General features: G+C 40.9%; 1 protein-coding gene across 3 annotated transcripts in view; it reads right to left on the bottom strand.

Moving 5' to 3' along the window:
* Nucleotides 1–16852, bottom strand: part of galnt1 (UDP-N-acetyl-alpha-D-galactosamine:polypeptide N-acetylgalactosaminyltransferase 1) — a 155251-nt gene that overhangs the window by 71262 nt on the left and 67137 nt on the right. For all 3 annotated transcript variants that reach the window (XM_072692097.1, XM_072692107.1, XM_072692115.1), the window contains exon 3: nucleotides 5236–5382. In XM_072692097.1, coding sequence (XP_072548198.1) covers nucleotides 5236–5374 — 139 coding nt within the window. In that variant the 5' untranslated portion in view covers nucleotides 5375–5382. The remainder of the gene's footprint in view (nucleotides 1–5235; nucleotides 5383–16852) is intronic.

Raw genomic sequence — 16852 nt, 5'->3', positions numbered from 1 at the left:
TGAGGTGGAGAGCTGATCATTCACCATCCTGACCTCACTAACATTTTGACATCTTTCTGTTAGATTTTACTGGACACTAGAGATAAACATGTAGGATAAACATGTTTTATAGCCTTTATTTCAGAAGAAACAATGAACAAGCAGGTGTCCCAATACTTTTTGTCCATATATTGTAGGTGAGGACCTGAATTTGATGATTATGTACTATTGTGACCATCTACAGTCCTATCAGAAATCATGTTAACGTCATTCCTCACAGTCCTGATACTGGTGGATACTAAAACAAACAGAAAAACGGGACCCGTCAATACAGACTAGAAAAAGAACGTAACCAGCAGCTCCATGACCATAACAGCGAGACTTCCAGGGGTTAACGAACCTTATTTACTGAAGCTTTTGAAGCTCTATTGAAGAGTTTGTCGTCCCTAAGCCTGACTCTGAGAGCCTGAGGTTGCCAGAGATGAAGAGACACGGTTTCAATCAGCTGCAGTGATTTACAAGCTAGGAATAATATGTCACCTTGCATTTCTGCTTAGATTACCACAGATAGGATCACTGCGAAGAGAAATCCAGTGGCTGGTTGAAACAAGGACAATCATGACTACATGTGCGCAGGGGATTTAGTCGCAATCAGCAGAACACAACAGCTACACGAATGCAATAAATCCAGAGGCCACCCATTTTCCCACAGAAGCCCACATCTAGCCAAGCTTCCATGTGGCAATGCGGCAGTGAGCTTTATCAGCAAACAAACCCATACCAGCGCCAAATGAACACCCTTCACTCAACCCGACAAGGGTGGGTAAATATTTATATAAGACGATCAGATTAGCTTTACCCGTATCAGCACTTCTGTGGCGCATTACCCATCAACTACACAGTGTCAATGTAGGCCGAGGCTAATATAACTAAAAGCAACGACACTGAAAACACTGACTGTGAGATGAACCACTTAGAGACCAATACCTGAAGTAGCATCAACATCACAGTCAATGTCACAGAAATAATCACACTTGCTCATGAACGCAGCAGTCGAATTTTGGCTCCTCCGCTAACTTGAAGCGTCCGCTAGCTCTATCGGTCAGAAGGAGGATACAAAGGGAGGTCAAATGGAACATACATATTTTAAACAGTAAAGCATACACTATGTCCAAATGTTTGTGGACACTCCTTCTAATGAATGCATTCTTTAAGTTGCACCCATTGCTGACATAGATGTACAAACGTACACACACACAGCTTGTCTAGTCCCTGTAGAGCAGTACTGCCAATAGAATAGGACTCAGATAGACAATAAACATGAACCTACCGGCACCATGTCTAATGCCAGACATGGGCTAGAAGGGTAAAATAGCCCCCCAGCATTGAGCTGTGGAGTAGTGGAAGTGCATTCTTTGGAATGATGGATGGTGCTCCACCCAATATTTCTGGGATGAGTTGGGGAGTTGTGGGTGAGGTCATGTGGTGATCATCCAACATCCTGATATAACAAACGCTCTCATCATTGAATGCAATGAAATCCTAACACCAGTGCTGCAAAATGTAGTAGAAAGCCTTCCCTAGACAAAAGCAGGATATATATATATATATGGGTATTTTTTTAATACCCTTGATTTTAGAAGAAACAATGAATGAGCAGATGTCCCAATAGTTTTGTCCATTTAGTGTATATGATTAATTCTACTATATTATGAGAATTTTGGTATTTTGGTGTTATCACATTTTCATGTGACATTAGTGAGTATTCATCTCTGGTGCTTAACTAAATTTTGAACATGACAATATTGACTATCATACACAGTAAAAGCTGTATTTGCTTTTGGCTCTGCTCTCAAAACCCCATGGCTGTTGGTGCCACCGTTAAACTGCCTACAAGCACTCCAAATCTTAGCCTAATCTTTCACGACACACTTTCCTTCAAACCACTTACTAGAAGCACTTTCCATTAGCTACACAACTTTCCTCTGGAGTCCTTACTCACATTAAAACACTCAGCCCAAATCACACTCATTCTCCATCAACTACACTGGCTTCCCATTTCTCTGAGTCCAGATTCTCACATATGAAAAAGCTCTGCCTGGCCTCGCCTTGCCTCGCCTCATCTCATCTCATCTCACACTCTCAGCACCACCAATACTGGTCCACTGGCCAGACAGGCATCTATGGGAGGCCTGATCTTTCAGTGCTGTATCCTCTAGGCTCTGGAATGGCATCCCTCAGAAACTCTACGACTGTTCTTCCTTTCCTGATAGATGTTTTTTTACTTTGACTATTTAGCTATTTATTTACTTACTTACTTGCATTATTTTAAAGTGATTTTCAATGTAAGAGAGGTGCTTTGTACAGTAAAAATATTACATCACCATATTTAAAGACATTCATAATACACATAATTTAGCATGATATAGTAGTCAGTGGTGGCAAAACTACTATTCAAATGATGTCCCATATTTAGTCCAGTGATTCCTACACAAAATTGCTGCACTTCATCCAGTGAAATTGGAGCAATTACACTCTTTGTAATGAACTGTACAGTTGGTCAGTGTTCTTTAAGCACTGGTAATCATAAGAGTGTATATTTTATATTATATATGATTTTATATTATATAATAGAATGTGCATTGTTTGTTTATCACAATAACACAATTTATCACAATACAATTAAAATGCTGCCATATTGCCCACCTCTGCATACAGCTATGTGAAATAATTAGGACACTCCATGAAAAATAATGTCTTTCATATCATCACTAAACATATGTAATGGCATCCCTCATGACTTTGCTGTTTCCCACTTTTTGGCACATGAGAATTTGACAGTCGTTCTTTACAGAAAAGTATAGAAATGTGTGGTTTGGGACGCTGGCATTGATTTCTCTGGAGAGCAAGCTGTGGTTAAAAAAAAAAAAAAAAAATAAATAAATAAATAAAACACCCAGGGGTATCTAAAGTGTTCTAGTATCTGTAAGCTTTGCAAAGGGGGAAATGGCTTGTCTTTGTCAACTGCAGCCTTAGTACGGCAGCATATCAGCACCACAAGTGCTGCCTTTTCATTGTTAAAAATAAATAAATAATAATAATAATTCTGCACCACTGTTGTTATGGCAACATAACGTTGGACCACGCATTCTCTAAATCTGTAATTCAGCAGATTTCTATTTTTCGGTTTACTTTAATGGTGTTGTGCGAGTGAGAGAATAGCTTGTAATATAAATAGCATCACAGCCAGGGAATCGCTTGGGTTATTGCCAGTGATTACCTTAACTACATATAACCCCAGTGATGAAATGAATAAAAATATTGATTCTCCACTTCAGGTAAAGGGTTGCTATGACAGAAAACAGAGTATTTGTGTTGCATAATAATGCCCTGAAGTGTTTGTTTTATTAAGATAAAATAATTAAAAGAACAAAGCACTGAAATATTAACAGAAATGGTCATTGTTTTATTAAGGTTCAATGATATAAATCGAGCTCACAGACACAGAAAACTCTTTAAAATAATCAATAAATTAGTTGTTAGATCAACCGATGGATTAATCACTAGAATGAATAATTGTTGGGTGCAGCCCTAGTATTCATCAACCGAAAATAAGGGTCAGGTCAAAAGCTCCACCAGCTTCTGTCGCAGGTTGCCCCCTGCCCTTTCGGCCGTGTGCAAGCTCTGCTCTAATCCCTTCAGATCCTATTTTTGCCCTGTATTCTCCCTCTCTCACCAGCGCTCACATAGACACACAAAATCAATATCGGCCCCTTTATACTGGGCATTGTTTCTGCAAACACGGAGTTTGATAGTGGTCCATATATTATATTTCACCTTATCAGGCACACACAGCCTGTGGCAGATAGAACCCCTGAAAGAACAGATCCACAGCAGAATTATGAGGACAGGAAAAACAAAGGAGGAAATAAAATATGCCTCCCAGGAGAGGAGCACATTACTACCAACAAAGCTCAACAATTAGCTGCAGAAAGGCCTGCGAGGGTAAACATCCTAAAGACTTTTTTATGACTTCAAATACTGAATGAGATTTTCTTCTACACATTGTGTGTGTGTGTACACAAATATGAGAGTGTACACTCCCGGCCACTTTATTAGAAACTCCAAAGCAGTCAGAAATGAAAGCACACATTCCAAACTATAACTTAAGGGTACTTGCAACACTTCAATTTCACCATGCTCAAATCGTAAACGTTTTTTCTACACAGTCCCCCTCATTTCAGGACACTACAGTGTTTGGGGGGATAGTCCAGTGTAGCATATTTCTTGCACATAGTGACTGCTTGAACTCCGTGATTCACAGACATCACCAGGTGCTGAGTCTCTTCTCTAGTGATGCTTGGCCAAGCCTCTTATGCAGCAGAGTCTCTTCAGCGCATAGAACACATGCTTAGTTGAATTTAATGTGAAAACCTCCCATGTTAACCACCATCACATAGATTTGCAATGGAGATGTACAGTCACCAGCTATAGTCCATCATTTATCCCAAACAATCGGTCAGCCAGGACTGCTGCTGACCAGATATTCTATGGGTGGTGGGCAGTTCTTCACACAGTAGTGACACTGACAAGATAGTAAGTGTGGTGCTGGAGCGAGTGCACAGTGTCAGGCACAGTCATGTTACAGGGGTTCTTACACAAGTCAGTGTCACCGCAAGGCTGAAAGTGGTCCGGGCAAACACGTGCAGCCAGAAACTGACCACTGATGACGAGCTAGAGGACAGCTGACATAAATTGTGTAGACTGCACCAGTGGCTTTTTCAAATCTTTTCATGGGATATCCTAACCTTTGTACATGACTATATATCCAAAAGTCTGCAGACATCTGATCATCAGACATGTGATTAGAGGATGCTACTGCAGCAAAGGAGGACAACCTCCCTATCAATGCCCTTATTAACTGGGAGGTTGTCTTCTTTTGCTGCAGTAGCAGCCTCTAATCTCTTGGGAAGGCTTTACACTACATGTTAGAAGCACCATCACTTCAGTTCCACTGCTCTACAGCTCAATGCTGGGGGGCTTTATACCTCTCTAGCCCACCACCTCTGACATTAGGAATGGTGACCTCAGGTCACATTTTATTGCAATGCTTCTCTAATGGAGATTATATACAGCTTGTGTGAAAGACATCAGCCGTGTCAGCAAAAAGTACTGAACAGCTCAGTTCCACTGTGTGTGCGTGTGTGTGCCGTGTTTACGCCTATTTATATAAATATATATATAATATATACGCACCGTCTCTCCCTGGAAGCCCCCTCTCTTTCTTGTCATCACACTTGTTGCACTCGCTGAAGTAGAGGAGGATGAACATGTCCAGCATCACCCACACCAGAGAGGTGGCCAGCACTACCTTACAATACGCAAACTTCCTCATCTTCACACCTGCAACACAGGAAAAGACAGCGTTACACCCACACACACACTCAGAAAAACAGCATATTCACACTCTTCCTTATTTCCACAAACAGCACTGAACATGCACTGAGCATACTCCTGCCCCTAAAGGAATAGTACAGAGCTTTTTAAATAAAAGGCGGTTTTCTAGCTTTTCAGATCTATTATTAAATGGGTGTTAAATCGCTATTATGTTGGTATTAAAGGGGAATTCCATCAACATTACAACGCTGCTGCATAAATAACTCATTAAGAGGCCAACAGGGTGAGTCATTCAGGGTGGGTTGCTGAAAATGCATCGTTCTAGAGAAGTTAGAATTGTTCAGAGTAGTGGTGATCGAAACCAGATGTTTCCAGACCTCGATGCCTCGAAGATATTTTTGATTATATTTTAGAATCATTTCACAACAGAGCTGGTCTTAAGCCCTGGTTTTTAAAATGCATGTAAAGTGCAAGCAAGGTGTTGCAAGGTATACATTTAAGAACTTGGCATGTGCCATCATGGGAGAGTTCACAGGGGAATTCACAAAAGCTTTTCTAAGAATGTTACGATAAACACCAAGACGTTCCTAAGAACGTTTATAAGAACACAACTTAACTTAAGTAATATATAGAATTACACATGGGAAAGTAAATAAATATATCAAATTGTTTATCATTACTCTTAAGATTTTATGGGGTTTTTTGGGTGATTTTGGTGATGGTGATTTTTCTCTGGATTGTGTTTTTCTTATGTAGACATTGTTTATGTACTTTTTTTCACGCTACATTTCACAGATTATCACAAGACTATCACGTTTTTAACTTGCCAATATATAAAAATTCAGAAAGATAAAAACTACAGAAAGATAAAAATTCAGAAAGATAAAAAACTACAGAAATATGACAATTCAGAAAGAAAATTACAGAAAGAAAAAACTGCAGAACGATAAAAATGCAGAAAGATAAAAATGCAAAAAGATAAAAATGCAGAAAGAAAACTGCAGAAAGATAAAAATGCAGAAAGATAAAACTACAGAAAGATAAAACTGCAGAAAGAAAACTACAGAAATACAACAAAAAAATCAAAATAAAGAGACAATTACATAACTAAAACAGAAAAAGATAAGATAAGATAAGATAAGATAAGATAAGATAAGATAATCCTTTATTAGTCCCGCAGTGGGGAAATTCTCAGTGATTTCTCTATTCTCAAAAATACAGAAATAAAACATACAGAGAGGCAAAAAATATAGAAAGAAAGATAAAATAACATTCAGGAAGATGGAAATATAAACAGAAACAGAAGAAAAAACAGAAATAGACATAGAAATACAGAATACAATAAAATACAGAAAGAAAAAAAGGAAGAAAATTTTAGAAGAAAAAATGGTCAAGAGAGAAACACAGAGATAGGGGTGATGTGTTCACAGTAGAGTAAATATGATGGTATCATCTCGGCACTATGAAGAAAACACACACACACACACACATAAGCACACACACACACACACACACACACACACACACACACACACACCCCTAAAAGCCCAAAAACTACCACAGAAAAAGAAGAGAAGAAACAATTGCTGTGCTGAACATGATGACCTGTTCCTCTCTTTTCTCCATCCAAACCCATTCTGTGTGTGTGTGTGTGTGTGTGTGTGTGTGTGTGTGTGTGTGTGTGTGTGTGTGTGTGTGTGCATGTGTACGCGTATGTGAGTGTGTGAGTTTGCACATCTCTACTACACCTATTTCTCTCTCTGATGTGTGTGAGTGTGCAGAAGTCAGGCTGTCTTCTAGGCCTCCGCTGACAGAATACAAAGCTGAAGGTTCCTTTCTTTCCTCTGTCTACTCTCTCTCTCTCTCTCTCTCTCTCTGTCTGTCTGTCTGTCTCTAGTCTCCCTCGCTCGCTCCTGAGAGCAATACTGAGGACACTCCTGCCAAACTTCACTCGCAGCCACTCCAGCTAAGCCTACCGAGTGCTTTCAAGTGAGTGTGTGTGTATGTGTGAGAGAGAGTGTGTTGTGCTGCCTCTCTTTGTAGTCAGCGTGAGGGAATCACAGCACACTCGCTCAGCGGCTCACAGACATTTCTGGAAAAGAGATAAGATTTGGTAGGACAAAGAAAAAGAGAAAGGGATCCTGGGACGTCCCGCCCAAGTCGTCCTCTCTCGCTCTCTCTCCCTGCTTCCCACGCCCATGCTGTCAAAATGGACTTTATCAGCTTTCACACACACACCCACACCCCCACACACCCCTCTGGCGTGGATTTAGAAAGCGGAATTACAGCAAACTGTCACAAAGCACGAGACAGTACAACTCAACTCTCAGCAGCACAACACCACGACACCTACATCACACTCACCTCCAACATCTAACACACACCTACACCAAATACATGCAACACACGTGTGTATGCGGAGTCACTAAAAATAATGAGAGAAAGAGAAAGACAGACAGACAGACAAAAAGAGAAAGACAGAAAAAGACAGACAGACAAAAAGAGACAGAAAGACAGACAGAAAAACAGTCAAACAGACGGAAAGAGAGAAATGAAGGACAAAAAAAGAAAGAGACAGACGGACAGACAAAAAGACAGAAAAAGAAAGAGACAGACGGACAGACAAAAAGACAGAAAAAGAAAGACCGTGGGGAAGATAGATGGAAAGAGAGACAGACAGACAGACAGACAGACAGACGGAAAGAGAGAAAAGAAAGACACAGAATGAGAGACTGAAAGACAAACGGAAAGACAGTAAGAAAGATGGGAGAGAGTGGGAGAGAAAGTAAGACAGAAAAAGAAAAAGAGAGAAAGACAGATGGAGAGAAAGAAAGAAAGACAGACAGATGGAAAAGCAGACATACTCAAAAGCAAAGGAGACAGACAGAAAGAAAGTGAAGAGAGAAAGACAGAAAGGACAGAAAAAAGTAGAAAGGACAAACAAGACGAAGAAGACAGACAGATGGAAAGACAGACAGAGAGAGACAGGAAGTGGTCAGGACCGTGAACAAGAGCATGAAAAGCAGAAGACAGCAATGAAAGAAAGCAGTAGGATGGTGAGAGCGTGAGTCTGAAGGTTATGACTGGCACAGTGAGAAATGCCACTGTCCTGGTGGCCCTCGTCCATCACTGCGGAAACGCCAAAGGCCCTTGCCCACTTTAGCCTGGCCAAACATTCATCACCTTGACAACACACACACACACACCTGTGGGCACAGACCTGTGGGATATACAAACACTTTAAATCACAACCACACCACTCTATACACAGCCAGCCAGCCAGACAGCCAGCCAGACAGCCAGCCAGACAGCCAGCCAGACAGCCAGCCAGACAGCCAGCCAGCCAGACAGCCAGCCAGACAGCCAGACAGATATTTATTGGTGCTGGGATGGAATTTGTGCTACAACGAATCTTAGATCAAACACAAACACACAAAAGGTATTTATAGAAGTGTCGGTGTAGAACAGCCAGACGGCCGTTACAGCTTAACATTTCCAGCGTGCTGGAACTGCGCCATTACTGTCGTTCACATGCATAGAAAAAAATATTCAACTATTATGTTGCAACCAGTAGCACGGGAAAAACACTTCACATTGTCTGTTTAATACATTTTAATAATAAATAAATTAAAACACTACCAGATATTTTGACATGTTTTTTTCTGAAACTGTTTACCGTGGTTTTCCTGAAACCTGAAGCTGTGGTCTGAAGACGTCTTAAAATGCACACTGTACTGTATAAATGGCTCATTCTACAGACATAATATCTGTCCACAGCACCTGCATTTAATCAGCACAGCAGCAACAGCAGCAGCAGCAGCAGCTCCAGACCCATGCTATTAGAACATTCTGACTGGTTAAGTGTAATAAAGTTTAATGTAGGATATCAATTCACCCAGCAGGTGGAATAAACACTCACTGATGTTCATGTCTCGCTCTGGTTTGCATGAAATAAATCAATAAATGAACAAAGGTAATATAGAGCAGCACTAAATTCCTTTTTTATCAACAAAAGTAAAGTAACTCAGTTAACCATCACCAGAGACAGACTCATTAGGTCTGAACTGACACGTCAGGACTGATTAGGGAGGCCAGGAATTGGCAGTAGGGACGGTCAGTTGACGCAAGACATTTTCTGACTCAACCTTGTGCCAACACTCAACAACATCAGGCTCCTCTAAGCAGCTGGATGAGGATCTGACAATGAAGCTAAATGGTGCTATAAATCAGAGCAAAACAATAAAGATATTAAAAGATATCAAAGTGCAACTTATGGGCAAAGCACTAAAGCACAAAGTATGAACCATCTATTATATGAACCATCATTGAGAAGCAGCAGTTAAGTAGAACTGGGAGAACTGGGAAAAACAAGGCAAGCTCAGGAAGACCAAGAAACCTCTCAGATAAAAAAGAGTGCATACGCTGGCAAGAGAGGCAAAGCAAAACTCTCACATAACAGCAGAGAACTTGAATGTTTCGAGGAGGGCTGTGTTTTGCCAAGAACCTGGATATACGATACCCAGATCACGGTACAGTGGTCACGATTCAATATACTGCACAGTACAGCGAGACTGAAAACAAGGCTATAGATTTGTGTGATTTATTTTTAAAATAGATTTTATCCTATTTTTACCCATTTTCTCCACAAGGGACTGTTCATTACCCAACCTGTACTTATAAAAACACCATCATTCAAATAAAAAAGCAACCTTTATATGCAATCAGAATGAGTGCGATCTGAAGGCAATACAACAGTGCCATCAATCCAGCTGTCTAGTGGGTTTAAACATCACACAAAATGATTTGCTGTCTGCTGTTAATTAAATGTAGAGAAACGATACAGTATTATTCAACACATCATCACAATACTTCAATATATCAATATTTTCTTACACCACTAGTTTGACTACTAGCTTCTCTAATAGATCCATCAGTGCTTGGACCCCATTGACTGCAATGTATTCACTGTAATGTGAATGTACAGTCATTGCTACTTCTTGGGTAACTTACTTACTAGCAGCCCTTCTTACCCCGGAGCCAGATGAAGGGTCCAATCAGTCACCACTGTCCTCCAGGACAGCTTCAACCTCATCAGGAAGCATATACACACATATATACACACACATGTTCTATCCACCATGCTCTCTATCCACCCTGCATAACTTTACACTCAGCAACCATCTTTCCAGCTCCTCCCCCTTTCTGCCCCTCTCATTTATCTGCAAGATCTGCAAATTTGCAAGGGAGCAAACACACACACACCCATCATAAATACCATCACATTCATTCACACAATAAGTACCAAGGTGCGACACACATCGCACCCGGGATCTCCCTCATTCGTGCACACACGCGCACACACAGCCATGCCCACTTACACTCCATTAGCAAATATGATTAGGGATTCTTCAGTATTGAGGGAAAAGGTGTGACCTGTCCATCACCACATTATTCCCTCACTCAGCACAACTATCAACCACCTGAGAACAAGAGAGAGCACCACAGTACACACAGACCACATTATTGTAAAATATTTCTCTCAACAAGAAGCTGCAGGTGAACATAAATGCAGTAAAAAGGAACAAGAGGTTCTCATTTTGAAGAAAATCCAGTGAGCTAGTCTGAAGGACAAGGCTTGGTTCCAGATTGCTCCTGGACGGCCTCATCAGCCAGCACAGCGTGGATGTGCTCAGTTCCATCACCAGCAGCTCACCTGATTTCCATCATTAAGCGCGGATTCGGATGAGCACTAGATAATTAGTGTTTTACTGGGTGAATCCACACGTACTGGACAGATTAGGAGCTTTCTAAATTCTCACATGTTTAATTTAAGGTACAAAACCTTTCCACGGGTGCATATATATATATATATATATATATATATATATATATATATATATATATATATATATATATATATATATATATATATAAAACAAAGCTACATTTAGCAAAGTTGCAAAGCAAAGTTGATGATGGATATAAAACAATTACAGATAGACAGATGGATGTTTTGTAAGGTGGTGGACCACCTGCAATCACTACACTACCTTGTTAGTGTTTCTGCTGTGCCGAAATCAGTCTACTATCCAAATAATATCTGGACAAAAGAGTGTCCCGCTGGCCAGAGACTGACAAATGATCAATAATGTAAAGGTTAACTGACAAACTGAGTACGACAACGAATGGACTATGGGGTCTGTAACTGTACACCCATAAAATTGGACCTATAATGGAGGTGGAACATCAATGAACTGCATGGTAGCCCACTTGACTTGACTTGGTAGTTTTTTTTATATACTGTGAACATATATTTGTGTTTGGTTATTTCCATGGCAAGTTTGCACTTTGTAAGAGAATAACAATATGCAAATAAGCCCTTTACTGACATACTTTATTGACAGGCCTGACCAGCCTCTCAACTCAACTCAGCAGTTCTGGTGAATAAAAAGCGCAAAGTCAAAACAAGCTCATGTGTCTGCAAGTATTTAGAAGAAATGGCAAGGCTGAAATGCTGTTCTACAGCGAGCTGTTTCCCTCTCCTGTATTCGCTGTGGCTGGAGGTTGTTTTGGTCTGTTTGCCACTTTCAAACAGTGCCACGGTTCCTCAGTGGGAGTGAAGTCAGGATCTGACTGGGGCAATGTAGGACATTCACCTTTTAGTTCTTAAGAAAGTCCTTGTGGTTGGATCACTGCCCTGCTTTAAGTGTGACCTTCTGAAGCTTTTTACAGCTTCGGAAACGAGCAAGTTTCCTTTACTAAACTCAGAACTGAAGCCACTATGATACAGTGGAGCCTCAATTCAATTTGTTTTGGACGCATGAAAAATTAGGAAAGTGTGCCCTTACACCCCTAAGCAGTAATCCATAGTGTTTTGTTACGCATGCAAAAAAAATAAATAAAAAATCACTTGTGAAGCACCATGTAGTACTGTAGTAAGTGTCTGAATCCACGGAGATCTTTAATGCAGCATTACTGTGGCTGATGTTCATAAGGGTACGTTCATTATATTGTGTTATGGTTTTAGATTTTCTGTTTTATTTAAATAATCAATATTATAAGTTCAATATTAGAGCTTTTTTAAACATAGTCAAATTTCCTGACCATTCCTGACCGAGTTTCTAAGAGAACTAATGTGCTACCTGTGAGATAATGCTCCTAATGCACTAATGCAGTAAAAGTAAACAAACGTGCTAAATGTGAACTAGTGCGCTGACCACAAACTAACATGCTGACTGCAGTAAACACAAGTAACCACAAACCAAGGCCCCAGGTCCACGTGAACACACTAAGCACAGGCTTGAATTTGCTTCAGGCTGTTTGTTTGCATTTTGCACCATGATATCAGAATCACAAATACTTTTGACCTTTAATCTTAATCAAATTAAAGAAGAAGATGATGGTGGTGGTGGTTCGATCCCCAGGATTGGCATTGTCAGGTGAGGCACCCTTGACCAAGTCACCTAAACCCAGACTGATTTTATCTTGATACTGCTATTGCGATCATATTGCTTACACTCTGGGTAGCACAATGATTAGGTGACGCTGGGCTTCAGTACTAATACATCTGCATTTCATTTATTTAATTTATTTTACTGCATAACTATATATTATATATTTCTCCGTGATGCTAATCCAGATGGATATAACCCCATTTTTAAACATTTAAGCATTAATGTTTATATATGGTCATCAGAAGACATGCACATCTCACATCTCATGCAAAATCTCTGATCGAGGCATCGGCCCACAATTCCCATATTGGTGCACTCCTAATAGAAATAGAAATCTCATTCATATTTGGAGCACCTTTCTTCATTGTTACTGAAGGTAACATTAATTAGACACTGCTTGCACTAGCTGGCTAACGTTTACTTCACCTTGAGGTCACGCTCTCTTTCAGCTACAGTCTGCTGTCCCTGCCTTTCTGCCCTTAGGTTTCCAGCTACTCAAATAAGCATCGACACACTCATGCATCATGCCAGTAGGCATGAAACGAAATGAAGGTTTTTTTCCAGAACAAGGTGCAACATGGAACAAAACGAGAACAAAATCAATGCAGGACAGACTGCAGAGAGTACAATGTGCAAGACTAATAATAAATATGACTCAATTCTGAGTAGAGGTAATGAGTGTAAGGTGCATAGATATTTAACAGATAGGTATTAATAAGGTGCATAGAAATTTAACCATCTAACTCTGCCTAATCTGCCTAAAATTTAGCGGGTGGAGCTACTCCACCAGCAACGCTATTCTAATAAAATGGCTTGTGACGTAGCAAGCCAAAATAACTCGGTACGGCATGTCCAATACTACTAGGCACTACTAACCTTATATTAAAAAATATATATATAAATAATAATAAAAAAAACACAGTTTGTGGGTTGACAGATACTCCACAGCCCCAAATCTATGCGTAGAAGCACTGAAATGGGTTTTTCATATGTCCCCTTTTAGCTTAATATGTCAGCTTTTGAAAGCACTAACTGGGTAAAAGTGCATGAACGAGGCTGAAGTGTTCCGCACAAGCCACAAGCTAATGTGCTAGTTACGATGCACTGCAATACAATTCAATATAGTGTGCCGGATTCAAACAACCCTACAGAATGTGCAGCAACATAATCAGAATATGATCTTTTGCCCATCCTGAAAGAGAGAGAGAGAGAGAGAGAGAGAGAGACAGACAGACAGACACAGACAGACAGACACAGAGAGAGAGAGAGAGAGAGAGAGGAGAAGGATCAAAGGGGGGGAGTGATGGTGTGAGATGGGAGGAAGAAGAAGAAGATGATGAGGAAGAGCGCACTGGCATATTAAACCAAAAGACCCCTTTCACACCCACGGCTGGCAAACAAACAGATGGGCACAGACCCACACACACAAACACACACACACAAACACCACTGAGATGCAAGAGGAGAGGGTAATTAACTTTCCTTGGCTGCATCCGTCTGTTACAGAAAAGTAAATTAAACCCCTACAGCTTCTCCTTCTCGTTATTTACTCAATCTACCCATCCATGCCTCTCTGCTCTTCTTCTTCCCTTCTTCTTCCACCTCCCTCCCTCCCTCTCTCCCTCTCTCCCTCTCTCCCTCTCTCTCTCTCTCTCTCTCTCTCTCTCTCTCTCTCTCTCTCTCTCTCTCTCTCTCTCTGTGTGCTTCCTCCTCTCTCCCATGCTCAGAGTCTCAGTGGAGAACAGAGGCTTGCAGTGGTAATCTGTAGAGGGGAATGGTCCATTTACAGCACTTATCTTCACTCCTGGAAGCGGCATATCAGACATGAAGAGCGTTTCCATACTCCAACACACTCCTGCAAAACGGAGGAGACATCCGAGACCCTCTTATCTGTCTGTTTGCATAGTGCTCGAGCTAGAATTGTTCTTAGTGCTTCCCGAAGAGATCGGCATGGAATTCTGTGTAGTCAGTACTGTGTACTGATATGAAGACAGCATTGATAACTGAATTAAATACATAATTCAATTCAGGTAGCTTTGTGCTATTGCTGTACGAGATAACGCGAATATTATCCACTTACTTCTTGTACTTGCACCTTCACTTATTAGCCACATTTTACATGCAGATAATCTGCAACCTGATAGCCTGTTAAAGCTCCTGGGAATACTTTTTGATATACAGATTTTTCTTTTTTTCAGCAAAGCCGAAATATGATAAAACACTGATCAAAAATCACCAAAATGCACTCATCAGACCTCCCTGAGAACGCTCTGGGCATGGACTCAAGCTACAAGCTTGAGCCATAACTGGAGAACGGCTGCCCCACATGCCCAGTCATCTCTCTGGTCCCTCTCCGCTTCACTGCATCATTTAGCAGGGGGACAGATACACACCATGCCAGTAGGACAGTGTATGCGTGGGTGGCTGGCCACAGATCTCCCTGGCTACAGTGCTGCATCGGGGACCTCCTGTCTGTCCTGGCTTCCAGCTGCTAAATTCCGGGGTGAGGTAGAGAAGTGGCGAGTGACAGACGGAAGGGGATTCAGCCTGCGAGGTTTAGTTTTAGTCTTACCAGCTCTGCAGGTTCCTCAGACTCAAAGAGAGAGAGAGGAGCAATACTAGCTCCGTGTGGTAGTGAACACACACACACACACACACACTAGTGAACTAGGGGCAGTGAGTACACACACACCCAGAGCGGTGGGCAGCCAACTCCAGCACCCAGAGAGCAGAGAGGGTAAAGGGCCTTGCTCAAGGGTCCAACAGTGGCAGCTTGCCAAGCCCGGGAATCGAACCCACAACCCTGTTATCGATAACCCGGCGCTCTAACCGCTGAGCCACCACTGCCCATAATAGAAATACAACTCTGATTTTGGTCCCCAGGGGCTCAATCAGAATTGAAAACGACCTGTATACACCTCAATCCGAATAGACTAGTCTGATTGAGACCATTCCGAATACAATTTCTATCCAACTGAACAATTAAACAGATAAATACTAGAATAACGGTCACGTAAACACCTGTATCCGATTACAGTCCTAATTGAAAAGGTTGGGTAAATTCCATGCAAGAGCCTAGCTTGTACAAACAATGAGCAGTATTACTGGAAAAGCTTCTGTTAGGTATGTTCTGCAGGCGAGAATCTTTTACCTAGAGCTGGGCAATATGGAAAAAAAAAAATAATATCATCACAATATTTAAAGACATTTTTTAAACAATATACAATATTTATAGCAATATTTTGTCATGTAGACAAAATGCACCCACGGCATAACATTTTAATAACTGAGTACCGTGATTTTTACTTAAACTATGCTGCAGTCTACTGAATTAAATAAGACTGATTACACTCTTTGTAATGAAACGTGCAGTTAGTGTTCTTTAAGCACTGACGAGACCCACAATACACTCATAAAAGCATATTGTGTATAACAATAAAATTTATTGATTACTGCCCAGCTCTACGTTCACCAAGTCACATTAACTCAAATGACTGCTGTGTCATAGGAAAATTAGCTTCTACTCAAAACCAATAGCTTCCTTAGTACGACTCTCTCCCACCAGTCTTTTTAGTCTTTAGTGAATGTGAAGTACATTATCCTGAATCTGTCAATCATTTAAAGCAATTATTAATAAAAAAAATAATAAAACCCCTGACAACTCTGGTATCAAAATGCTGCTCCTATACAGTGACTATACTGTAAACATAGCCACTGACCACGTCATGAAGTCCACCTACCAAACAGGTCCACTATACAAGTGTCCAGTTACAGACTGTGGCCCTTCTGCTGTCCTGAACTGTCCATTTTTCAGTCCCCCCTACTGCATTCATCATTGGTCAGTTTCTGACCACTGTTGACCCGATATTATTTGAGTGGTGGACAGTTTTCAACAGCAGAGACTCCCGACATGGAAATGTAATGGTTGTTATAGTTGTAACAATTCTTTGCAAATGTTGCTGTTAGCGTGCCAGCTTGGGCAGAGCACATTAGGCTAGCTTGTCAACTCACCGCCATGCCAC

This window comes from Salminus brasiliensis, chromosome 1 (genome assembly GCF_030463535.1).
Source record: "Salminus brasiliensis chromosome 1, fSalBra1.hap2, whole genome shotgun sequence".
Taxonomy (NCBI): Eukaryota; Metazoa; Chordata; class Actinopteri; order Characiformes; family Bryconidae; genus Salminus; species Salminus brasiliensis.
This window is presented reverse-complemented; position numbering and strand designations above follow the sequence as displayed.